We start from the raw sequence: 23,208 nt of genomic DNA, 5'->3' as shown, positions 1-23,208 counted from the left end.
ATATTAGGAGGTCATGGCCTCAATGCCCCATAGGAGGTCCCACAAGGAAGGCCCAGGGAGGCATTCACTCTTTTCAGTGGAAACCAAGTGGCAATTATTAGTCATGGTGACTTTGGGTCTGGATGTGCTAAGCCCTTGCTTACAGTCGAGTTTTAAGAAATGAGGATGTCTTGGTTCACCCAGTTAACCACTATGAAGAATATTTTGAGAGGTACAATTTCTGAAAAATGTATCCAACTCTTGAGTTCACATAGCGTACTAAGTATGTTCATGAATAATAACATGAAAAAAGCATTGCAGTTGGAAAGGAAACTGGTTATCAGTCCAGACCGAATGTTATAACCACTGTGGAATGAACAAGTAAATAAATGCCCATGCTCAAGTCCCACTCCCAGGACACCTGATGCAGTTGGTCTTTGTGGGACCCAAATGTAGATATTGTGTGAAAGCTTCCCAGGTGATTTTACTGTGCCGCCAGATTGAAAACCACTGGCCTCTTGGGGTCCCCCTCAAATCTGTGCTTCTCTAGTAGTCGATAGGCCCTACCTGGCCTATTTTAATAAATAAGCTTTCATTAGGACACAACCATGCCCGGGTTGTAATATTCGGTGGTTACTTTCAGGCCACCTTGTGGTTACCTCAGTTCCTATAAAGATCTTAAAGCCTGCAACCCTAAAGTATTTACTCTCTGGCCTTCCACAGCTACAACGGCAATGCTAGTTTTTGCTTCTCACCAGGAATAGGAGAGGGTGGGGTCTGCTTGCCATGACAGCCAGGGCATCAACAGTCTTGCTGACTGCTGATTCCTCCAGCCGGGACAGCACCTGGTATATAGTGCACTTACAAAATATCTTGTGGGTGGGTAGGCAGATGGGAAGATGAACAAATAGGTAGATGGATAGATGGATAAATAAGAGTTCCAACTACCCACAGTGTCACCCCTACAACCATTCTACTTATCCCCCTGCTGCACAGTGGTCATAAGCACTGCAAAAAAAAGGCTACTTTGAAGCAAGCCTGGCTCACTCCCTTTGTGAAGCCCTGGAAAACCCAGTGCTTTGGCCTCCACACCCAGCACCCCCACACCCCAGCAGCCCTTTTGGCAAAAGTGTATAAACAGCAATTTTCTCACAAGGCAATTCCTGAGGCCTCCCCCACCACACCGATATCTTTAAGCTGCACAGTGGGATTTTTCTTCACTCTATGCACTAGCTCGGAGATAAAATGGGGGTTAGAGAAGGAGCTATGCTCAGGGAGCTTTCACTTTCCTCTTTGGGATCAGCGATGACTGGGACAAGGAAAGGGAAAGGTCCGGTCTTCTGCAGTGCTGCTGGGATCAAGGAGAAGCAGGCACACAGTGAAAGGGCGAAGGGCTTCCTTGTGAACACTGCCCCCTCATGAGAGTAGAGGACAGGAGGAACAATTCCTGGCACCAGTCCTAGCCTGCCACCGACTCGCAGGGTTCCATCCCTCTGCACTGGAGAACAAGATTAGACAAGAGGCTTCAGCAGCAGCACTGTGGGAAGCTTGAACCTGCAATTTGGTGTTGGTAAATATGCATATGTAAGTACAATAACGCTATAAAAATATGTAGCTATATTTTAAAGTGAATGAAGATGCATTCTTTTTGTGTGCATGTGTGTGTGTGTGTGTGTGGTACCGGGGATCGAACTCAAGTCCTTGTGCTTGCAAGGCAGGCAGAAGATGCATTCATTTAAAAACTCACTATGACAGAACTTCAGTCTGGCCCCCATGTGACAACACTCCTTCCCCTCAGCAATTGGGGCTGGTGTTTAAAAGTGAGTCTGTCTGCTTGTCCAGCTCCCCCACTTTCCCGCCCAGCTGTGTGACCTTGGCCAAATTACTTTACCCCTCTGAGCCTCGGTTTCCTCACTTGTAAAGGATGATAATTGTACAGCTTGGTGTAAATGCTTAGTGGGTGGTAGCTTCTCTGACAGTCACACCGTGAAGGACAGAGAGATGTGCTGCCCAGATCACCCTTCAAGGAGACATATGCTTTAGGATGCAGGGGCTGGGGGTGAGGGACAGGTGCACAGCCTCTACCATCAGCTACCTCAGGGTCCCCAGGTCAGGCCCCTTCTGGGCAGCCTCACTGGGTGACCCCCATCTTCCCCAGACCCTGGTATGCTGACAGGCACTGTTGTTACTCAGAGGTCTCTGGGGTGGGCTGTGCCTACGCCAGGCCTCATGGTTCACCTCTCCCTCTGCCCAGTCCTGTCTTCCTGCTCTGTTTGCAGGTGTTGATCCCAAATAAACTGTCTCAGCTTCTGCCCCAGAGAACCACCGAGCCCACGGCACATTTCATTGTTTTGATCTGATGCACCCAAGGCAATCGGTACCCCGGCCACTGCTCCAGGTCTTGGGTTGACCCTGCAGGCCCAGTGCATCTGCAGACCAGCAGTGCTGGGGAAGCAGGACTGCAGCCATGCTCATGATCCACCACAGCTCAGGATGCCCACGGCCTGCCCCAGGCGTAGGCTAAATGCAGAGGAATTACACAGCTCCCCAGAAAGTGGGACTCCATTCTTTCACTATCTCTCCTTCCCTCCCACCTTTACGTCTCTCCTTGCAGCTTTGTTCCCTCCAGCTTTGCTTTCCCACACATTTATGGAGCACCTGCTGTGGCCAGGCCTCACGTCCGGTGTGAGTGTTTGGGACATCAGGACACGAGCACACAATCTAAAACAAGAACAACTCAGCTCCATACCAGCATTCACCTAGAGGCCAGGCTGCATACAGGAGAACCGAGGGGCTCCTCGAGGGAGGCTTTCTGGGGAGATATATCTTCTTTGAGTCTTTATAGCAGCCAAAAGGAGTGGGGTGGGAAAACACCTCAGGCTGTCCCAGGTCAGGTGCTCATGCAGTTGCCGAGATGCTGCACACAGCTCTCACTGTCCTGTAAACGTAAATTTGCTTCCCACGACCTCAACTTCAGGGTCAAGAGAGCAGTCTGTGGACACAGACCCTTGCAGTTAGTAACCTGCTTGTTTCCCAAAGGTGAGTGTTAAGTCATCGTCGTGATGTGGACCTTCTATGTCTTCCGGGGATCAGCTCATAGGTTTTAGGGAGGTGATTGGATCATGAGGACCCTAACCTCATCCGTGGATAACCCGCTGATGAATTCACAGCTGAACAGGCTCTTAGGATGTGGGGCCTATGTTAAGGAGGGAGGTGCGTCATGGGAGTGTGATCCTGGGGCCTAGATGCTGCTTTTAGCCGGCTCCTCTGACTCTTGTTCTCGCTCTCTGCTTCCGGGCTGCCACGTGATAAGCCGCTTGCTTCCTCCCCGCGCTTCTACAAATGATGTTTCTGCTTCAGCCACCACAGTCCTGAAAGGAACTAAAACTTCTGACCAGGGACTATCTCTGAAACTATGAGCCAACATAAGCTTTTCCTCCTTTAAGTCACTGAATCACCATTGGGAAACACACAAATATACACTCGTACGTACATATTTCCAAATTTCTCCTTAACATTTAATTTTTATCCTAGCTTTTGACTGAATGGAATTGCCACAACTGTTTTCACGTCCTTCTCTACCCCATTCTGTCACCTATCGTGCCCATTTGGCTTTGATTGGTTTTTCTCTTCATAATAGATTATTTTGCCCCCTTTCTTTGGCAGGTTTTTAATGGATGCCAGATACTCTTAAGCTCTGTTTTGAGATACAATTAAGTTGGGGTTTTTTGTTTTGTTTTTACAGAGTCTTGCTTGTAAATTTTGCAGAATAAACGTGGCTTTTAGTGTCTCCAAAAAGCAAACAAACAAAAAAATAAATCACTATGTCAGGTATTTTGTCACAGCAATGAAAAGCTGTCTGATGCAGTCCCCTTTGTCTTTGTCCTCACCCAGCTCCTAACCCCAACTTATTTTATCTTTCCCCACAGGTTCATGGCTCTTATGCACTTATCTTTCCCAACCCCAACTCTGTGGGTTTGCAGCAGAGCAGAAGGCCTTCCTGGGTGTTCAGCTTTTCAAATGGTGCCTCTGAAAAGCCTCCACTGCCCCCACCCCATGGAGAGCCCAGGCCCTCTAGGCTTGTGGGGCTTGGTCTCCTACAGACTTGGCTACACAGTGAATTGCTACTAGAATCTTGTTTTCCCCACAGAATCCATGATAAAGATTTTATTCCCAAGGAACTCACATGAAGAAAACCTGAGTGAGTTGGTTTTGAATGGTCCCACATGGTGGAGGCCTGGCAGCCTTGTAGGAAATGGGAAATATCACCACCACCTAGCAAGTCATCTCTCTTCTCCTTAATTTGGAATCCTTTCTCTCATTTTCTTTTTCTTTTTTTTTTCCTTTTTAACAACTTTATTGAAATATAATTCATATGCAACAAAATTCACCCATTTAAACTATGTAATGCAATGGCTTTTACTACAGCCCCTAGAGTTGTATACCTGCCTCTGTGTTATGCTAGCTGGAAGTGCCTCCCATTTGTGAGCTGCAGAAACATGGATTGTGGTGTGCAACCAAGGCTTGTGGTCATTTGCTACCCAGAATTATTGTAGCCAACAAATGTCTTACTTGTCTCTTAGCATAATACTGCAAGGTTGATAGAATAGAGACGATGTAAAATCAGAAGACAGAGAAGAATCAGCATATTTCCAAATCTTAAATTTGAACATTTTGCATAATTATTGTCTAATTCAATTCTTACGACAACCCCATGAGATTGCTGTCTTACAAGAAGGAATGCTTTGGCTGCAGGTAACAGTATACACAACAGTTAAAGTCTTATCAAGTAAAAAGGCTTTGTTTTCAGATAAAAAGTCTAGGGAGTTAAGCAATCCCAAGGCTGAATCAGCAGCTTTGCGAAATCAAAAACCCAGCTCCTATCTTTCTTCTTCGTTATTCATGTATGTCCTCTTTTCTTTCTTAGGCTTATCACCTCATGGTTGCATGATAGCTGCCACAGCTCTAAACATCACATTTTCACCCAGTCTCATTCATGGCAGGAACATGGGAGCAGGACTTTTTGGCATATAACTTCTCCTGCTCCTCCTCCTCCCAGAGATCAAACTCAGGACCTTGCACTCCTGAGGCAGGTGTCCTGGCACTGAGCTAAGTCCCCAGCCCCCATGCTAATATTCTAAGTATCCATTGTATTCTAAATATCTCTCTAAAAGTCATAAAGGGCTTGATGGTTTCTTTTCTTCTCCCAGAGTCTCCCTAATGGCTGGGCCCTCTCAGTGGAGAAATAGCCTCCTCTGGTCCTCTTGATGATTGAGGTCAGTCTGTCTCTGGGTAATCTCTTCATCCATCCTCCACGCTGCCCATAGTTACTGTGACCGACATCCACTTTATAGATAACAAAGCTTTGGAAGTTTTCAAATACATTACCCAAGATCATCCAGCTCCAAATTGGTACAGCAAGGATTTAAACCCATCTCTGCTACTAAACCTTTCCTACTGTATCGTCAGGATCTTGGCCAAATTTGTAAGGCCAAGTGCCAGAGCAGAGCTCTGACTGGGTCTCCCAGTGGGTATGTTCTCATCAGCCCGCCCACCTGGGCACCCACTTCACACAGAAAATGCTGTCATGTAGCTCCTGTCCTCCTCCTTCTCCCTGGATACTTCCAGTGCCTCTGGAGTGGCCGTGGCCTCACAATTTATGGCGCATCAGGAGCAATGCTCCCGGCCTACCTTTCCAGCCCGAAAGCCCAGTCCCGTCTTCTGGGTCTGTAAACTGACGTCAAGTCCTGCCTGTCCCTCACCATAAATCCAGAAGCCTGGATGTTTCATTTCCCAGAATTAAGGACCTGTGTACCTGAGCTCAACAAGTAGAGCCTCACCCCGCTCTGACTAACCACCCCAACCTGCTGACTACCACTCTCCAGGAAAATGGGCTCAGGTTCCCCACCTTGGCATGTTTTTCTGTCTTCCTACCACCTTCCTGGCTCCTGGAGAAGCACCCATCAGCACATCTCTTTTGTCCCAATGAGCCAGAGTTGCCCATCATGCTTGCCAGCTGCCCTGCACCAACTTCAGGTATGAAAGGGCAATTTTACACCCACAAGTGGCTCCCACTCAACCTCCACACTCACCCTCTCCTGGGCAGGGGAGCTCACTGGAATGCACCACACAGGACACGGCACAGGCGCTGTCACAGGTGCCTACTGCTTTGCAGGTGGCTTTTTCTATTGAAAATCGCACATATAGAGAAGTACCCCCCAAAAGGCCACTGGAACCTCCTTCCCCTGCCAGACCCTCTTCACCTGACTAGAAATGGACCTCTCCATAGGCCAGTCAACTGTCACAGAAGTCAACCTGCCCCACCTCTGTCCTCAGAGAAGCACAGGTTCCCGAACACCGGGTTTCTGAAGCTCTAGGCTGAGGTCACCTGCAGGTTGGAAGATGGAAAAGATGCTGAAGTCAAAGAATGATGAAATATAGAAAATAAAGCCAGGGAAGGAAAAATCTTCCAGATCATTTAGACTGATGATTCTCAAACTACTTTCAAGCAGCAGAATGTGTCTTTCCAATGAACCATCTACGTAGAACCCCACTTAAAGCAGGAGTAGTGGTCTCGGAGAACACCTTGCCCCCCTCCCTCAGAATTTCAGAGCTCTGTGGAGCACAACTTGGAAACCATTGCTATTATGAGTCTTTAGTTTTTACCTGTGGGGGAAAATGGAGGCTGAGATGAGGGAAGTGATTTGCTATGCAAAAGGAGCAGCCAAGTTGAAGGTGAGACGCTGAAAACTTTGCATAAATCAGAGGCAAAGGGGAAGAGCTTAAGGAAGGGGAGCAGTCAAAGGAGGGAGAGGAGTCGGAGTTCCTAAGCAGAGTACCTAGAACATGGACGGCTACCTAGGCCAGAGCTTGATAGACAGCTCGGGGACTCAGGGGAAAGGTCCTCTGCCTGAAAGGGGACACTGGCTTTTGGCTCTGTCTCATTGTTTTTCTAACACACTGGGCCTTGGGGAGGTATTTTTCAGGGCAATCCTTCACCCCACTCAACTCCTGTCAGCCATTTAACACACTGAATAAAGTCGCAATCTCTCCCTGAGAACAGTTCCAGGCGGAAAGTTGATTAAAGCTAACCCAAAGCTTAATGGGGAATCTTAATTCTTATGACACTGTTGGCCCCAGGAAAGGGCCCGACTTATTTGTGAAGGCAGAATGGAGGTGGACATTCATTTTTTGGATAAAGTAGGAGCAAGACAGACTGGCCGCGGTTTGAGAACTGAAGAAGGGAAGGAATCTCTGCCCTCCTCACCTTCCTCCAGCCTGACATCTTGAGCAGCTGCTATTGCTTTATACAAGTGTAACAGGAAAATAAACAGCTGGAATCTCCGAAAGCAAGACATAAGCAATGCCTGGTTGCTTCTCGGCCTTTCGGCTATGATCAAGTGAAGAAGTGATGCTTTAGTTGGGCTTGGTGGCCCATCCCTATAATTCCAACACTCCAGGAGGTTGAGGCAGGAAGATCACAGATTTGAGCCAAGCCCAGGCAACTTAGTCAGTATTATAGTTTAGATCTAAAATGTCCCCCAAGACTCATGTATTCAGAGAGAGAGAGCTTTTGGATAATGAGCAGATCATGGGAGCTCTCTCCTTATCAGTGGATGGATCCATTGATGAGCTCTTGGCTGAGAGGGCTGTTAGAAGGCAGGGCACATCATTGGGGTATATGACTTGGAAGGGTATATTCTTTTTTTTTTTTAATGTTAAACTGCTTTTTTTTTTCTTTTAAATTGAATTTATTGGTACATTCTAGGTAGACAGTACAGTTACATTCATTACTGGGATCTTGAACCTTTACGTGCCAGGTCTTGGTTCTCATTTTTTCCCTTGTCCCCACCCTCCCTTCACCCTCACCTCCCCTCCCCACTTCAAACACTTTAATTCCATTTTTACATTTTCTCATATTTTTTTCCTTTTCCCTTATTCCCCCTTCCCTATCCTTCTCACTGTCCCTACACCTTTGGTCCTTTTCTTCCTATTTGCTAATTGTCCCATTAGGATCTTGAGTACTATTTTAGTTTTTCACACCAGAGAAACTATTCGGTATTTGCATATGTGTGACTTATTTATTTCACTTAGGAGTATATCCTCAAAATGTACCCATTTATCTATGAATGAATCTACTTTCTCATTCTTTATGGCTGAGTAGTGTTCCATTTTATAGAAAAACCATATCTTCTTTATCCAGTTTTCAACTGATGGGCAGATGGGCTGTTTCCAAATTTTAGCTATTATAAACTGTGCCGCTATAAACATGGGTGCACATATATCACTGTGGTATGATTCTTTTAATTCTTTTGGAAAGATACCCAACAGAGGGATGGCTGGGTCAAATGGAACCTCTAATCCTAGTTCTTTGTGGTATCTGCATATTGACTTCCATAGTGGTTGCACCAGTCTGCACTCCCACCAACAATGGAGAAGGGTTCCTTTCTCCCCACAACCGTGCCAACATTTGTTATTGTGTGATTTCTTGATAGCAGCCATTCTTTGTGGGGTGAGGTGAAATCTACACTTTTAGCAGAGTAGCTGGATACAAGGTCAACACCCAAAAATCAACAGCCTTCTTGTACACAAATAACAGACTCACTGAGAGAGAAATTAGGGAAACAATTCCTTTCACAATAGCACCCAAAAAAATGAAGTATCTGGGAATCAATCTAACAAAAGAAGCAAAAGACCTCTACACTGAAAACCGCAACACTCTGAAAAAAGGATTGAGGAGGATATAAGAAAATGGAAAGATGTCCTCCCTCCTGGGTAGGAAGAATCAACATAGTGAAAATGGCCATACCACCAAAACTGCTATACAGATTCAATGCAATGCCAATTGAAATCCCAACACTATACTTCACAGAACTAGAAAGAAGAATCCAAAACTTCATTTGGAACCACAAGAGACCTAGAATAGCCTAAGTCATCCTAGGCAACAGACACATGGCAGCGGGTATAACAATTCCCAATTTGAAACTACACTACAAAGCCACTGTGATAAAAATAGCATGGTACTGGCAAAGAAACAGGCCTGAGGATCAGTGGAACAGATTGGAAGACACAAAAACAACTCCAGATGCACTCAGCTACCTCATCTTTGACAAAGGAGCTGACCATCCTCAGTGGAGGAAAGATAGCCTCTTTGATAAATGGTATTGGAAAAACTGGATCTCTACCTGCAAAAGATTAAAACTAGACCCTTATCTGTCACCATGCACTAAATTAAAATCCAAGTAGATTAAAGATCTAAATATTAAAACAGAAACACTAAACTTGCTGGAAGATAAGTTAGGCAGAACTCTGGAAGACATTGGCATAGGAAAAGACTTTATGAACAAATCCTCAGTAGCACAGGAACTAGCAGAAAGAATCAACAACTGGGATCTCATCTTATTAAAAAGCTTCTACACTGCAAAAGAAACCATCAACAGAACTAAGAGACAACCTACAATGTGGGAAAAACTTTTTACCAGCTGCTCCTCAGACAAAGGACTATTATCTAAAATATATAAAGAATTCAAAACAACCAGCCCCCCCCCAAATATAAAGACCCAATTCTAAAATGGGCATCTGAAATGAACAGACATTTCTCAGACAAAGAAATAAAAGCAGCAAGTAAATATATGAAAAAGTGCTCCAAATCACTGGTCATTCGAGAGATGCAGATGGAAGGGTATATTCTTGTCCTGGACTCTTCCCTTCTCTTTCTGATTCCTGGCTACTGTGGTGTGAACAACTTTCTTCTACCATGCTGTGCATTTCTACCTTCAAGCCAGCCAACCATGGACTGAATTCGCTTAAACTATAAGCTAAGATAAAATTCTCTTCAAGTTGTGAGCACCAGGGATTTTTGTCCCAGGGACAGGAAAGTGACTAATACAGTGACTTAGTAAGACTCTGTCTCTAAATAAATAAATAAATAAATAAATAAATAAATAAATAGGGAGGTTGCTCAGTGTGAAGGCCCTGGGTTCAATCCCCTGTATGAAAGGGTATGGGGGAGCGATGGCTTAAAGCTATGGTCCTGAGTGGTCCCCTGAACACCTGCAGTAGCACTTGGGAAGTTGTTAGAGTGCCAATTCCAGGTATTCACCTACTGAATCAAAATCTGTGGGGTGCAGGTCAGAGATTTTCGTTGTAACCAGCCCCCAGGAGATTCTAGGGCACACTCAAGTTTGCATAGTTTCTTAACACCCACATTCCTGAGCTGCTGCAGTGGCACTTGGGCTAAGAAGACTCAGGGGACTGAAGAGGACCCCTGGGGATCAGGTCCTAAAGAGACCAGAATTGTCTCAGGAGGGCTACTGTTATAAGGAAGTAGAAACTCACAGTGGACCCTTGAGTTATGACTGGCCTGACATATGAACAACTTGGGTTGCGACTGGCATTTTAGGTTTTTTGGCAGGTGTCAGGGATCAAACTAAGGACCTTGCTCTTGCAAGGCAGGTGCTGTGCCATTGAGTTAAATCCCCAGTCCTCGCATTTCAGTTTTTTCTTACAAAGTCTTGAGTTATGACCCAAACACTGGCCACTTGTGTTTCCAGATGGTCTTCGATACAGAGTTAACCCTTACAGAGTTCTGGAAGGAACATTACAGCAGCCTTTTCTGTGTGGGGTTAATGAGAAATCCTGGGCCAATGTCTCTCTCTGAGGACACTGAGATCTGCCTGTACCCAAGAGAGAGAGAGACTTTGAAGGCTGTGTGAGGGAGCCTGAGCCTTCAATTGGCCAATGGGAGTTACAATCAGCCCTCATGAATGAATTGAGTTCCTAAGTCAAAGGTTCACTGTATTTTAAAATAACAAATATTGGCCAAGAAGTGCACAAATTGGAACTTTTATCCATTATTGGAGGAAATACAAAATAGTGCTGCCATTATGGGAAGTAGTTTCAGGATTTCTTAAAAATGAACATAAAATTACTATTTGATTAAGCAATTCCACTCCTAGGCATGTACCCAAAGGGAATGAAAGTAGGAACTCAAACAGATACTTGTGCACCACTGTTTGGTTCAGCCTTGTCCACAGTCATCAAAAGATGGAAATAACCTATTTTAACAGATGAAGGGGTAAATAAAATATACACATCCAACTGAATATTACTGAGCCACATAAAGGAATAAAGTTATGATACACACTAAAACATGGAGGAGACATTATGCTAATTGAAATAAAGCAGACACAAAAGACAAATTTTGTATATTTCCACTTACACGAGGTACCAAGCACAGGCAAATGTGTAGAGAGAAAAGTGGATTAGCAGTTACCGGAGGCTGGGGGATGCTGGGACTGAGGACTTGCTCAATGGGTGCAGAGTTTCTGTTGAAGTAACAAAAACATTTTAGAAATAGATAGTGGCAACGATGGCACAATATCATGAATATAATTAATGCCATTAAATCATACGCTTAAAATGGTTAAAAGAGTAAGTTTTATGTTACGTATATTTTAACACACATACATCAATACTTCCCCCCTCATGGTACATAAAAGCAGGGTCAATTTCTAAGTGGCTGCGAAATGACAGCAGGATACCAGGAGAAAGATCCTGCCCTTCCAGGGCCCCAGGAAGCCCGGCAAAAGCTGTGGCCCCACCTAGCAAAGGCTAAGACAGCAATAGGGTTCGGTGGTCATGGAGCCTGGCAGCGTTGGCAGAGACAGAGAAGGGAAAATGTGAACATTGTGAGGCATTGTCAGGTCTACACTAGGCCTCACGTATTGGTGTAGCGTCAGGGGTTCGGTGAAGAAAGACAGGCCCAAAGGAGACCTGGAGGTATACCAGATAAACGAGTTTCAAAGCTTCCTTTCCCTGAGGTTGGCCACAGGGTGGGTGAGATGCTGCAGGGACCGGTTCAGGTCACTCTCACACATGAGTTACTGTGCCACCCTGAATATGTCCTCTGCCCCCCAGGACTGAGCCTTCCACCTCAGCTGCTGGACTGAGGGGATGCGAGGGCTGCCAAGGAAATGGCCATGAAGATTTTCTACACAGCTAATCAGCTTAACCACCCTTTCCTACCCCCAGCAAGATCTAGACTGAGGGTTTCTGAACCCATTATAGACTCAGGCAAAATCTTGGGATCCTTTTTTCAGAAAAAAATCCTGAACTCAGCCACATGAAGATTTTCTACAGAACTAAGATTTTTCATATAACATCAGAGTTTTGAAGTCCTTCACGAAATCCCTAAAAGACATTGGCTCCCAGATTAGAGGAAGGCCTAGGAAGTTTAGAAAGCTGCTAGTATAAACAGAAGAGTTTTTTACAATGGTTCCTGCGGGGTCTTGGGTGAAAATAGGGATCGATGTGTCTCAGTCACGTTCCCTGTTGCTGAGACAATACCCAACACCCACAAATTAAATGAGGAGACATTATTTTGGCTCAGTCCAGGGCAGAACAGCATGGCAGAGGAGCCTGGTGGAGAAGCTGCTCACCTCAAGGGATTCAGGAAGCAGAGAGTGAAGGGAGGGGATACGGAAGGAGACATCTTTCCAGGACTCGTCATCAGTGAGCTGCGTCTTCTGACCAGAACCCATCCTCTACTGGCCTTAAGACCCCCCACAAACAATTAGCTTCTAAAAGCCCTGCCTTTACTTGCGTGAAGCTTTTAGGGGTACATCTAGATTGAAACGATGACACCGGACATCCTGTAGGATATTCCAGCCGCACCTTCCCAAACCCTCTCCGTCCATCCTGCTGTCTTCCCACCTCTCCCCTGGCCCGGTCCAGCTGTGTGAATCTTTGCTATCCCCCACCGTTGCGCTGTTGCTGAACTCTATCTAGCGCAAGTTGTTTTGCATTTGCTTCATTAGGTAGCCTTTTAAAATGCATTTTCATGATTGCGTTTGGTACAGTGTGTCTCCGTGCAAAAAATTTCAAGCAAGTCACACGAAGGAGATTGGCTGTTTTATTCCTTCCCATCCTCCTGCCCCCAACCTTACCAGTTCCTAGCTCAGTGCACGCCATGGGAGAAGATTATAAATCATACAGAGCAAAATTAGATCTCCCAAAGGACCTGACCTGCCTAATTATCCCCACTACACCTAATAAGTTGGGAGCCCTGCCTGGCACCTGGGCAGATGGACCAGGAGACAGACTGTGAGATGTCTGTATTGTCTCCCCCACCCTGAGACCATAATGGCCTCAACCACAGAAATAAAAAGAGCCCCTGACTTCTCCAGCGTTATTTTCTCAGTTTTACAGATGAGGAAAAAGAGGCACAGGGTGACAAAGAGCTCCTGCAAGGTCACCCTGCAAGTCCATGGCAGGGCCTGGCTGTAGGAGCCGATGAAGAGGGCTCAGATTTGTCCCTTTCTGCTGGCCAAAAATTCTAAAACAAAGGAAATGCTTGGAAGTTGCATAAAGGATCTAGCATTGGTCTGGAGTTTTCTAGACATTGCACTTCGGTCAGATCAAAACAGCCCAGACAGTGCTGGGGACAACTGTGCGGACAGAGCTGGCAACTAGGCTCTAAACAAAATGTCCAAGCACAGAGCTGCCAACTCTGCATGATGACATTTGACTTCAGCCCCAGGAGAAGGACGGTGTGTCTGACAAAGGAATACAGGAAACAGCTGAGACTTCTTTTCCAACTCAGCCTGCTGAGGTCTCTGCATTCCGCAGGAACATTGCCTTTCAGAAGCAAGACAGACGGCAGCACGAGTTTCTCTTCTGAGCCCAGGGGCCTGACATTCACAGAGGACCACCTGCATCCTCAGATCACCTGTGACCCTGTTTTCCAATCTGGATTGCTGTGCCACACAATCCTGCAATGTTTCGATGCTGTCTATATAGACTGCAAGCTTCCAGATTCAGAGCAGATGCTCCCGTGGCTGGCTCCCAACTCAGTCCTGAGACACTGTCAGGTAAGGAAGGGACCTAGCCCAATGCCTTGCCCTTGGTGAGCATTTAGCAAATTGTCACTGAGTTGGAGATTTGGAAAAAATTCATGAAGACAGTCCAGAAGTTGGAAGATCAAGGCTGTTCGGTGAAGATGCTTCGGAGACTATTTGCTGCCAAAGAGCCATGGATCTATCCTGACTAGAAGAAGACAAAAAGTTCTTCAATAAGTAAGTTTATGCTTAAGAGCCTCTGCTTACAAGTGCCCATCCTAGGCTCTGTAACTAGTCTTGTGTCCATAATTCTGTGTCCCCCCGCTTTTTTTAGAGAGGGTCTCACTATGTAGTTGAGGCTGACCTGGAACTCACTATGTAGCCCAGGTTGGTCTCAAATTCACAGCGATCCTCCTGCCTCAGCCTCCTGAATGCTGGGATTACAGGCGTGCACCACCATGCCCAGCCTGTATTATTCTTCTTACAGAAAGTGTTCAAAATAGAAGAAGCTTTAGGCTTCATGAAACCTGGATCTACCCCCAGTCCTAACACTCCAGTTTTGCAAACTCTGAGACCCTACATTTGAAGATAGAATTCCAACTTTAGTAAGATCTCAAAAGATCACCTGGTGTATCTCTGTCATCAACTCCCAAAACTCTTTTCTTAGACTTCCCAGATGCAAGTCACTTCTCAATTGCACATTTATGTGGTTAACTCCCTAAAGTCAAGAAACCTCTCCTTCTGTCTGCTTGCCTCTCCTGTTTTAATTGAACATCATTTCTTCTTTTTCAGACTTTGTGGATTTGGAGACCATATCTCTCCTTTCCCTGGGATGCTGGCATGTCCCTCAAGAAACCTGGCAAACAGATTACAGAGACAATGTTGCACATTTACCACACTGTATTTTTCTCTGGAGTATACTGGAAGATGACATTTCCCATCCTCCCTCACAGGTAATTAAGACCATGTGACAGAGTTCACAATCAATGGAATATGGGTGAAGTTGATAAAGCACTGCCCATTTTGGCCATTAAAAGCATCTTGCACTGAGGACACTGGTGTACACCTGTAACCCTAGCTACTCAGGAGGCTGAAGAAGGAGTTTTCAAGTATTTTGTTGTTTTTTTGTTTTGTTTTGTTTTTTTCTTTTGTACCAGGGATCGAACTTGGGACCTTGCACTTATGAGGCAGGTGGCAGCACCACTGAGCTAAATTCCCAGCCCAGGAGTTTTCAAGTTCAAGGACACCCTGGGATATCTAGCAAGACCCTGTCTTAAACAAACACAAAAGTAGACCTAAAAAGTATACCACTTGTCTCTTCTCTTCTGCAGAATCTTGAGAATTCATGTGTTCTAGACAGTCCAGATCTGTAGATAAATATATCCTGGGTCCCTTGCTTACCCCTTAGAAAGAGCTGCCAAGCAGCAACAGGATGGTGAAATGAGGGAGGATTAAACTTTTGCTATGTTACGCCACTGAGAGTCCAGTGTTCCCTTGTTACTGCAGCACAGCCTACACCATCCTGATGAATGTAGTCTCTCAGCAGTCACCTGCACTCCACCTTCAAGTTTAGGACTCTCCCTCTGTGAGATCTTGGAAGTTCATACCCAAAATTGGACTGCAGAGTATGTACCAGGGTAGAGACCATTTTAAGGAATCTGAATTCAGAAGAATACTAAGTCATCCCTGAGCCTCGTCCTCTCCCAGTGAAGCAGTATCAGCACCTCCCAGCTGACTCCGTCTCCTTTCTTAGGTTTTCCTTCCGTTTCCCACATCTTTTAAGGATCAGTGATGCAGATTAAAAGGATAATTCAGGCTGGCCACATAAGTGTACAACAATAATCCCAGCCACATGGGAGGCTGAAGCAGAAGGATCACATGCCGGAGGTCAGCCTGGGCACTTAGCAAGATAAAATAAATAAATAAGATTAATAAAAATGGCTGAGGATGTAACTCAGTGATACAGCATTTGTCCAGCATGTGTGAAGTCCTGGGTCCATATCTGAATCCCCTGTACAACACAATAAAATAAAATTTTTAAAAAGAGAAATATTGTCTAATCATAACAGAGCCCACAATGTATCCAGAATAGAGCACAGGTAAGCCACCTTATATGTCTCCTTATGTCTACAGTTGCAAAAACATAATGAGTTTTAAAGGTATTTAATTTTTTAAAATCACAATATGATATTACCTCACCCATTAAGAATGGCTGTTATCCAATTGTCATGACATATATACTAATAAAGAATAGAACATTATAAATAAAAAAATGGCTGTTATCAAAAGGACTAAGGACTATAAGGGTTGCCAAGAATATGGATAAAAGTAAACACTTGCACGTTGTTGGTAATAATATAAATTAGTAGAGCCATTATGGAAAATAGTATGGAGTTCCCACAAAACATAAAATTCGAACTGTCACATGATTTGTTAATCCCACTACTGCATAGAATGCCAAAGGAAATGAAATCAGTTATGTCAGAGACACATCTGTATTCCCATATTTATTGCAGTACTAATCACAATAGCCAAAATAGAAATGGAAATGGCCTAACCGCCCATCAACTGATGAATGGATAAAGAAAAGGTGGTCGATATATTAAATGGAATATTATTTGGCCATAAAAAATAATGAAATCCTGTTGTCATTTGCAATAACATAGAGGGAACTAGAGATCATTATGTTAAGTGTGTAAATGAAATAAGCTAGACACAGAAAGACCAATACTACATAATCTCATTTACATACAGAATATAAAAAACTTGATCTCATAAAAGGTGAGAATGGAATAGTGATTGCCAGAGAAGATTAAGGAGTGGAAGGGATGAGGGATCAGTACTAAGTTATAGATAGATAAGAGTAAGAAGTTCTGGTGTGCTATTGCACAGTAAGCTAACTATAGATAATAACAGTGTATTATATATTTCAAAAGGCTAGAAGAAAGGATTCTGAATGTTCTTACCATAAGAAAAGATAAATGTTTGCGGAGACAGATATATTTAACTTGATATAAATGCTATACAATGTATACATGTACCAAACATCACAGGGTACCTTATAAATATGTGAAATTTTATTGTTATGTATCAGTAAAAAAATGTTAAAATTTTTAAAATCACAAACTTGGCAAATTGAGTATATACATTTATTATAATTTCTTTCTCATTCCCACCAAAATGTGAGTTAAAGAATAGAAGAGGAGTAATCCCATAAGAGCAAAAGGAATCTCACACACACACACACACACACACACACACACACACACACACACGCAGCAGAAGATAAGAGCTGTCAACAGATTTTTGGAAGCTGGAAAGCAGGTGAAGGTATCATGGGCACTGAGGCATTTGAAGACCATGTGCCCACACAGGGGGACGCCATGAGGATGGAGCCAATGCAAGCTGTGAAATCTTGGCCAGGCACCAAGCTTGCCGGCGCTGGGGACTGCAAGGGACAAGGAGGAGCTGTGGAATGGAAACCTGGGTGGTTGACTGAAGGGTGGTATACGAAGCAGTTAGGCACCCCCAGTTCCCCAGTACAGCCAGGTTACTGCCTTTCCCCAGACCCCAGGGGTTTATTTTGTGAAGTTGAGGGTCCGAAGCCCATGTGAACAGGAAGTGCCATAAAGAAAGCAAGAGGATTAAATAACGACCTGTTTACTGGATACTTGTATCCCCAGTCTCCACTGCAGTATATCTGCAAGATATCAGCAACTAGAGCTACACCATCCCCTATCCATGTAAAGTTGGTGGATTCAGATGCCTTTTTTTTTTAAGTGGTAGGCTTTTAGAAAATTTTAATAGACATAATAATTTGTACCAATTTATATAGGGTACAATATATTTTGATACAAGTATACAACATGTAGTAGCAAATCAAGGCAATTAGCATATTCATCACCTATAGCATTTATTCTTTCTTTGTGTTGAGAACCATTAAAATCCCATCTTCTAGCTATTTAGAAATCCACAACAAATTATTGGTAACTATAGCCACCCTACTGTGCTATAGAACACTTGATCTTAGTTCTCTTTCTAACTATTTTGTACTCAGTAGCCTCTAGAGAAATCAAATGGACCCTAAAAAGGATTCATTGCTACTGACACTTGGTGATTCCCAAAGGAACGCCCAGGAGCTATGGCTTTTCTAGTGAAGCTCATCAATTGACAATGATGCCCATGCACAGAGTGCCAGCTGGCTTTTTAATGTCATTCTTTACTTGATCTTAGCCAAAAGGCCAAGAAGCGATTTTTAATGTCATTCTTAAGTATGAATGGACTGCAGACATAACCAAAACCTTGAGGAATGTCTCCAAACAAAAGACAGAAGCTGAAACCAACAGATAGGAATAGAGAGGCATTTGGAGAAAGGAAATATCAAAGAATTGATTGTTAATAGCACAGAAAGTAAAAGGAGATATTTTACCCATAAAACCAGAACAAAAGATGGTACAAAAAATGAATAATTCAAATTGGACTGTGGTGATGGTTACACACCTCTATAAAGTTACTAACATTATTACACCTAAAATAAGTGAATTTTGTATCATTTAAGGTATTTGATAAGCCCTTAGATATTAAAAACATAATAACAGAGGACCAGGGATTTAGCTCAGTGGTTCTGCCACCTGCCTTGCAAGTGCAAGGTCCTGAGTTTGATCCCTGGTACAAAATAAAAAAATGAAATAATAATGAAAGAAAGGGAGTAGTCCATAGAAGGATTTTAAAAATATGATCAAGGACATCTCTCAAAGTGGGAAAAAAGTATAGAAAATAAGAGAAAAAAGTAGAAAATTAGATAATCCACCTAGAAAATCCAACAAAAGAAACAGAGAAAATAGAAGCCAATGAAATAATATAAAAATATCTCCCAGGACTGAGAAACCTGTGTTTGTAGAATTTTAAAGCCCTGTGACAGTATTTACTAGCGAAGTAGATGTAACACAAGATATACTACATATATATATGAATTTACAAGATTGGCTTACAATGGCCACCCACACAGTCGCATGAGAAAGAGAACAGAGGCTCTGTCTGCACACTGGAGACTCAAGGATTTAGTCAAAAGTCTGGAGCTCACTGCAGTGTCCCATGCATGCGAGTGTGCATCAGGAGGCTGATGGGTCTGTGAGGGAAGATGGAAGAGTCTATGCCAGAAGGCTGAAGGATCTGTTCCAGAAGCCAGAGTCTGCTCTAGAAGCCAAGGTAAAAGCGAAGACCAGAACTCCTCAGAAGAACAGATGATGATCTGTCCTTCATTTCTCCTTTATACTATCCAAGAGATGAGCCACCCTAGGGTGGGGAAATGTGGAATTGCTGAGCTGATTTAGTTAAGCTTCTCTTAACCAAACTTCTCAAATTGACATAATCAACCATCACGAGCCCATTGAAGGCTGGGCATAGCTCGGTGATAGCGCGCTTAGCATGTTAGGAGGCTTTGGACTTGATTCGCAGCACCATAAGCACCCAACACAGTGAATGAAGAAAGACCCACACTAACTTCATGGTGATGCATATGAAGATAAAGGAAGGTCTTAAAGTTTCCAGAGGAGGGGAAAAACAGGCTTACAAAGAAAATGATCATTACTAACAGAGGCATCACCCCTCCCTGGTAATTTCTCATTGTAGAAGCCAGAAAGCAACAGAGAAATGTGCTCAAGATCACTCTTACCATGGCAAAACAACAACAAGCAAACAAAAGTCAAGCATTAATCTTAAACAGCAAGTCTTTGATACGGTCAACACATGTGTATGTGTGTGCATGGACGAGTTTCTGGGTTCATCTCCCCTCACCTCCTCTTTCCTTCTCCTCTCTCCCCTCTCCGGGCTGCTATCTCCCTTCTTTTTCCCCTTTCCAGTCTCTCTCCCTGCTGTCTATTCGGTTGCTCATCACATACAACTGAAGGAATATTTTCTAATTAATTCCTTCATTTGTTAAATCAGTTTGTTTTCTGTTCTCCATGTTAAAGGCAACAAGTGGAACATTTTATGTTTTTGCATTACAAAAGAGAAATTAAACTGCTCTGGGGCTTTTGCTCGGTGGCCTCTGAGGTGTCCCTCCTGGATTTCTGTGTGGGAAGCCTCATCTCACTTCCTCTCCAGCAAAGACAGTTTCAGGTTTGTGGGTCACTTCAGATGGGAACAGGAGGCTCAGCTACTTCTGAGCTCAAACTCATCATATGCATTTACACTTAGACTGTTCCAAACAAGTCATCCCGCTTATTAGTAGGAAAAAAAGAGCCTAGATCTTTGGCCTTCAATAAGAGAGAGGCCTTTTTATTCTATATCCTTGTATCCAGCTGGCCCTCTCAATGCTCACCCTCCAAGGATATCTGCCTCTCTAGGCCAGGCTTTGAGCAGAGGCTGCTCTGGGTCAAGACTTATGCAGAGGTGGAGGATGGCCTCGGTGGCCATCCACCCCTTGGCACACAGTTTTTGAGTGCCAACTATGTGTTCGATTCCATAGAAAAAACTGAAGCCCAGATGTTTGTCTTAAGAACTCACTGTCTATAGTGGTGGCGGTGGGGGAGGCCCATAAGCAAATAGTTATTCAATGTGACAACTGTGGTAGTAAAAGTATGTAGAAAGCATTGGAAACTTGGAAGAAGCAGGGGCTCCTTATGTGCTGGAACACGGAAGAAGCTGTCCCAGAGGAGGTCACTGGGCACTGGTTCTTGAAGGGTACGCGTGACACTGAAAGACGGAGGAGGCCTGAGATCGGGGGGTGGGCAAGCTCAGATGAACAGCATGTGAAAGGGCTCTGAGGTATGTGAGAACATACATGTGGCTCTGGTAAGTGGGACATGATGGGAGGTGAGCTTCCCCAAATTCCCATGGTATCTATTACCTTCAGGGTCTGGTCCTGCATGATCTGGAGTGAGTCGTGGGTCTGTCATCAGCAGGATAGAGCTGCCTGGCCAAGGAGCTTTTGGGTATATGATAGTTACACTGTCAACCAGTAGTTCCCTTCACTCTCAGCCAGACTCTCAGGTCAGCTGCCCGCTGCTGGTCTCCTCTGGGGCAGCCTTCCGGTTCTCCCTGGAGATTGAGGGCCATAGCAGCCCTGTCTCCTGTGGGGCCTGGGGGAGCTCAGTCTTCAGGGCCTGGGTTTCTCTAGACTGACCCACCGTAGTAATAGTGAAGACAGCAGCAGCACAGACCAACTGCTACTACTGTGACTAGCCCTGGCCCCTAGAGTCCGGGACAGGGCTCTGTATGTTCCATATCTGTGCCCCCAGCACCCACCTCCTCCTAAGTGCCTGCACATGGTAGGAGCTGTATTCCTGTTTGTTGAATGAATCACATGCTGAAAAAGGGAGAAGGAAAACAAGAGACAGACAGGGAAACAAAGAGACGGCTTTTAAAATGGAAGGGCTGAGAACACAGCATGCACAAAGCCCTAGGTTTGATTCCCTGTACAGAGGGGAAAAAGAATAAAGAACAGTAGCAAAAATTTTTAAAGGGAAGAAGGACCCAGGGCATCAGGCACACAGAGATGACCCCAAGACCCAGATCTGTGCACAGCTGGCCACGTAGATGGCACTTGTGGAGTGCTTGTTAAATGCCAGGCACTGTTGCAGGTACCTCGCAAGCAGTAACTCCCTAAGCCCCTGCTGCTCCACTATACAGTGCAGAAACCAGAGGCACAGTGGGGCCAAGTAGCTTGCCCAAGGGACCTGACTGGTGTATGTGAAAGCTGGATGTGAACCCGGGTAGTCTGGCCCCAGAACCTGCACATCTAACTGTGCTGTATGACAAAGGCTGTACCTGCATTAGGGAGGGCAGGGGCAGCTTCACGGGACAGAGAAGGCAATGCCTCTGGGGATGGGGTCACGGCCCAGGGTTGGCAAACAGTCCCAGGTTCTGCTGGTTTGCTCAGTGCAGGCACTGGTCCTCTGGCCTGGGCATTACTTTTCTGGAGTCTGTGTCCTGTCTTCAAAGGCCCTGCAGTTTTCTGACTGGAAACTCTCAAAGGGAAGGGTGCTGCTGCCAAGGGCAGGTCAAAGAAGTGCAGCTGCCAAAGCCTGTGCTACCATCTATTTTTCCTGATGAAAAAGCCGGTCAGATGGTCCATAAATTGCCTAGTGCTCCGATTTCCTTGCAGCATGACTACCCCTAGAGTTCCTGTAAGGGTGGGTTCTCAGAGCAGCTTTTGAGGGTCCTGAAGAGAACTTTCTCCCCAGAATCCATCTCCTCTTCCCACACACACACACACCCCTCACTGGCAGTCCTTGTTTCCTCCCTGGTCCGTGACCCCCCACCCCATCATGTCTGCTCCACCTTAGCTCTACCTGAGTATCCTTGGTGCCAGGCACTACACCGAGCCTGTGCATGCCTCATCTCACTGTCCCCAGGTGACACATACCGTTTTCCTTTTCAGGTGTGAAAGCTCTTGTTCCACAAATGCTGAATTGAGCTTGTTGCAGGTAGATGGAAGCTAAGTATTCCCGGAGACTACCGGGGCCCATAGGTACACTTCCTGCTGCAGTGGTTCCCAGGGGACCAATGGGTGGAAGAGTTGGCCCCAACCTTCCTGCTGATGAGTAGGGCCAGGCAGGAGAGGCCTGTGCAGAGGAGAAAGGCAGGATCCACAGCTCCACCCACTGTAGAGGGCAGAAGAGGAAAACCAGAGGATCTCACTGATTTAACAGGTAACTGGCCCTAGAAGAAACAAAAGGTGACAGTTGGAAACCTTTTGTGAGGTCTACATACCCAAGATGTACAGGTAGGGAAGTCCAGGCTGGCCCTACCTAAATTGCCGATATGCTTAGATCTAGTTGCAGCTACATTTCCAGGCCACAGCGTCACCTGCAAGGCAGATCCCCATCGGCTAGTCCAAAGAGCTGGTGATCGCCAGCTTCACGTGAGGACTGTGAACTACAGCACCGATACCGTCCTATGAAGCAGAGGGCAGCAGTAGGCACCATCCAACAGCCTTCTGACATGATTGGCAGGTATTATCATACCCATTTTATAGATGGAGAAACCAAGCCTCAGAAAGCTGGCTGGCAGTGGAGCCAGGCAGGATCTCAGCTCAGGCCTTTTGCCAAAAATTCCTGTGCTCTCCAGCTGTCTCTCCTAAGGCAGGGGGGTGGGGGGAGGGTGGAAGGCAGAAGATGAAACAAAAGTCTGCAGTTTGGAGAGGTCCAAGAGCCAGAGTCTGTGCCTTGGCTCTGTCACGCCGCCTCTGCTGCTAAACCTACCCACTCCTGCCAGGAAAGGCAAACATCCCCAGACGGAGCAGCCTTCCCAGGCTGTCAGCCGATTAAAACACAGAAAATTGAGCTACTTAAAGAGGATTGTCGAGGCGGGGGGTGGATTTTTTTTTTTTTTAAACGTCTCAATAGCTGGCAAGATAATTGCGGGCATTATTTTTTTATTCCCTTCA

At 45.1% G+C, this 23,208-nt stretch overlaps 2 protein-coding genes across 6 annotated transcripts in view; one reads left to right on the top strand and one right to left on the bottom strand.

The window, feature by feature from the left end:
- The window catches only part of Nsf (N-ethylmaleimide sensitive factor, vesicle fusing ATPase), a 323,620-nt gene that overhangs the window by 102,023 nt on the left and 198,389 nt on the right, over nt 1-23,208 (top strand). The window lies entirely within an intron of this gene.
- Nucleotides 1-23,208, bottom strand: part of LOC104871529 (ADP-ribosylation factor 2) — a 113,669-nt gene that overhangs the window by 52,836 nt on the left and 37,625 nt on the right. The window contains exons 6-7 of one of the 5 annotated variants that reach the window (XR_782891.3): nt 22,186-22,481; nt 11,201-11,306 (exon numbers count right to left, since the gene is read on the bottom strand). Coding sequence is in view for 2 of the 5 variants with exons in the window: in XM_010637451.3 (XP_010635753.1) it covers nt 14,592-14,673 (82 nt within the window). In the remaining 3 variants the exon portion in view is untranslated. Of the gene's footprint in view, nt 1-11,200; nt 11,307-12,419; nt 14,026-14,224; nt 14,674-18,895; nt 22,482-23,208 lie in introns of those variants that run through there. The other 4 variants (XR_782890.3, XR_782892.2, XM_010637451.3 and 1 more) reach the window with 4 other exon arrangements.

The sequence above is a fragment of the Fukomys damarensis genome, unplaced genomic scaffold (genome assembly GCF_012274545.1).
Source record: "Fukomys damarensis isolate Sample0158 unplaced genomic scaffold, DMR_v1.0_HiC HiC_scaffold_23, whole genome shotgun sequence".
NCBI lineage: Eukaryota > Metazoa > Chordata > Mammalia > Rodentia > Bathyergidae > Fukomys > Fukomys damarensis.
The sequence above is the reverse complement of the archived record's forward strand: the minus strand, read 5'-3'. Positions and strand labels throughout refer to the sequence as shown.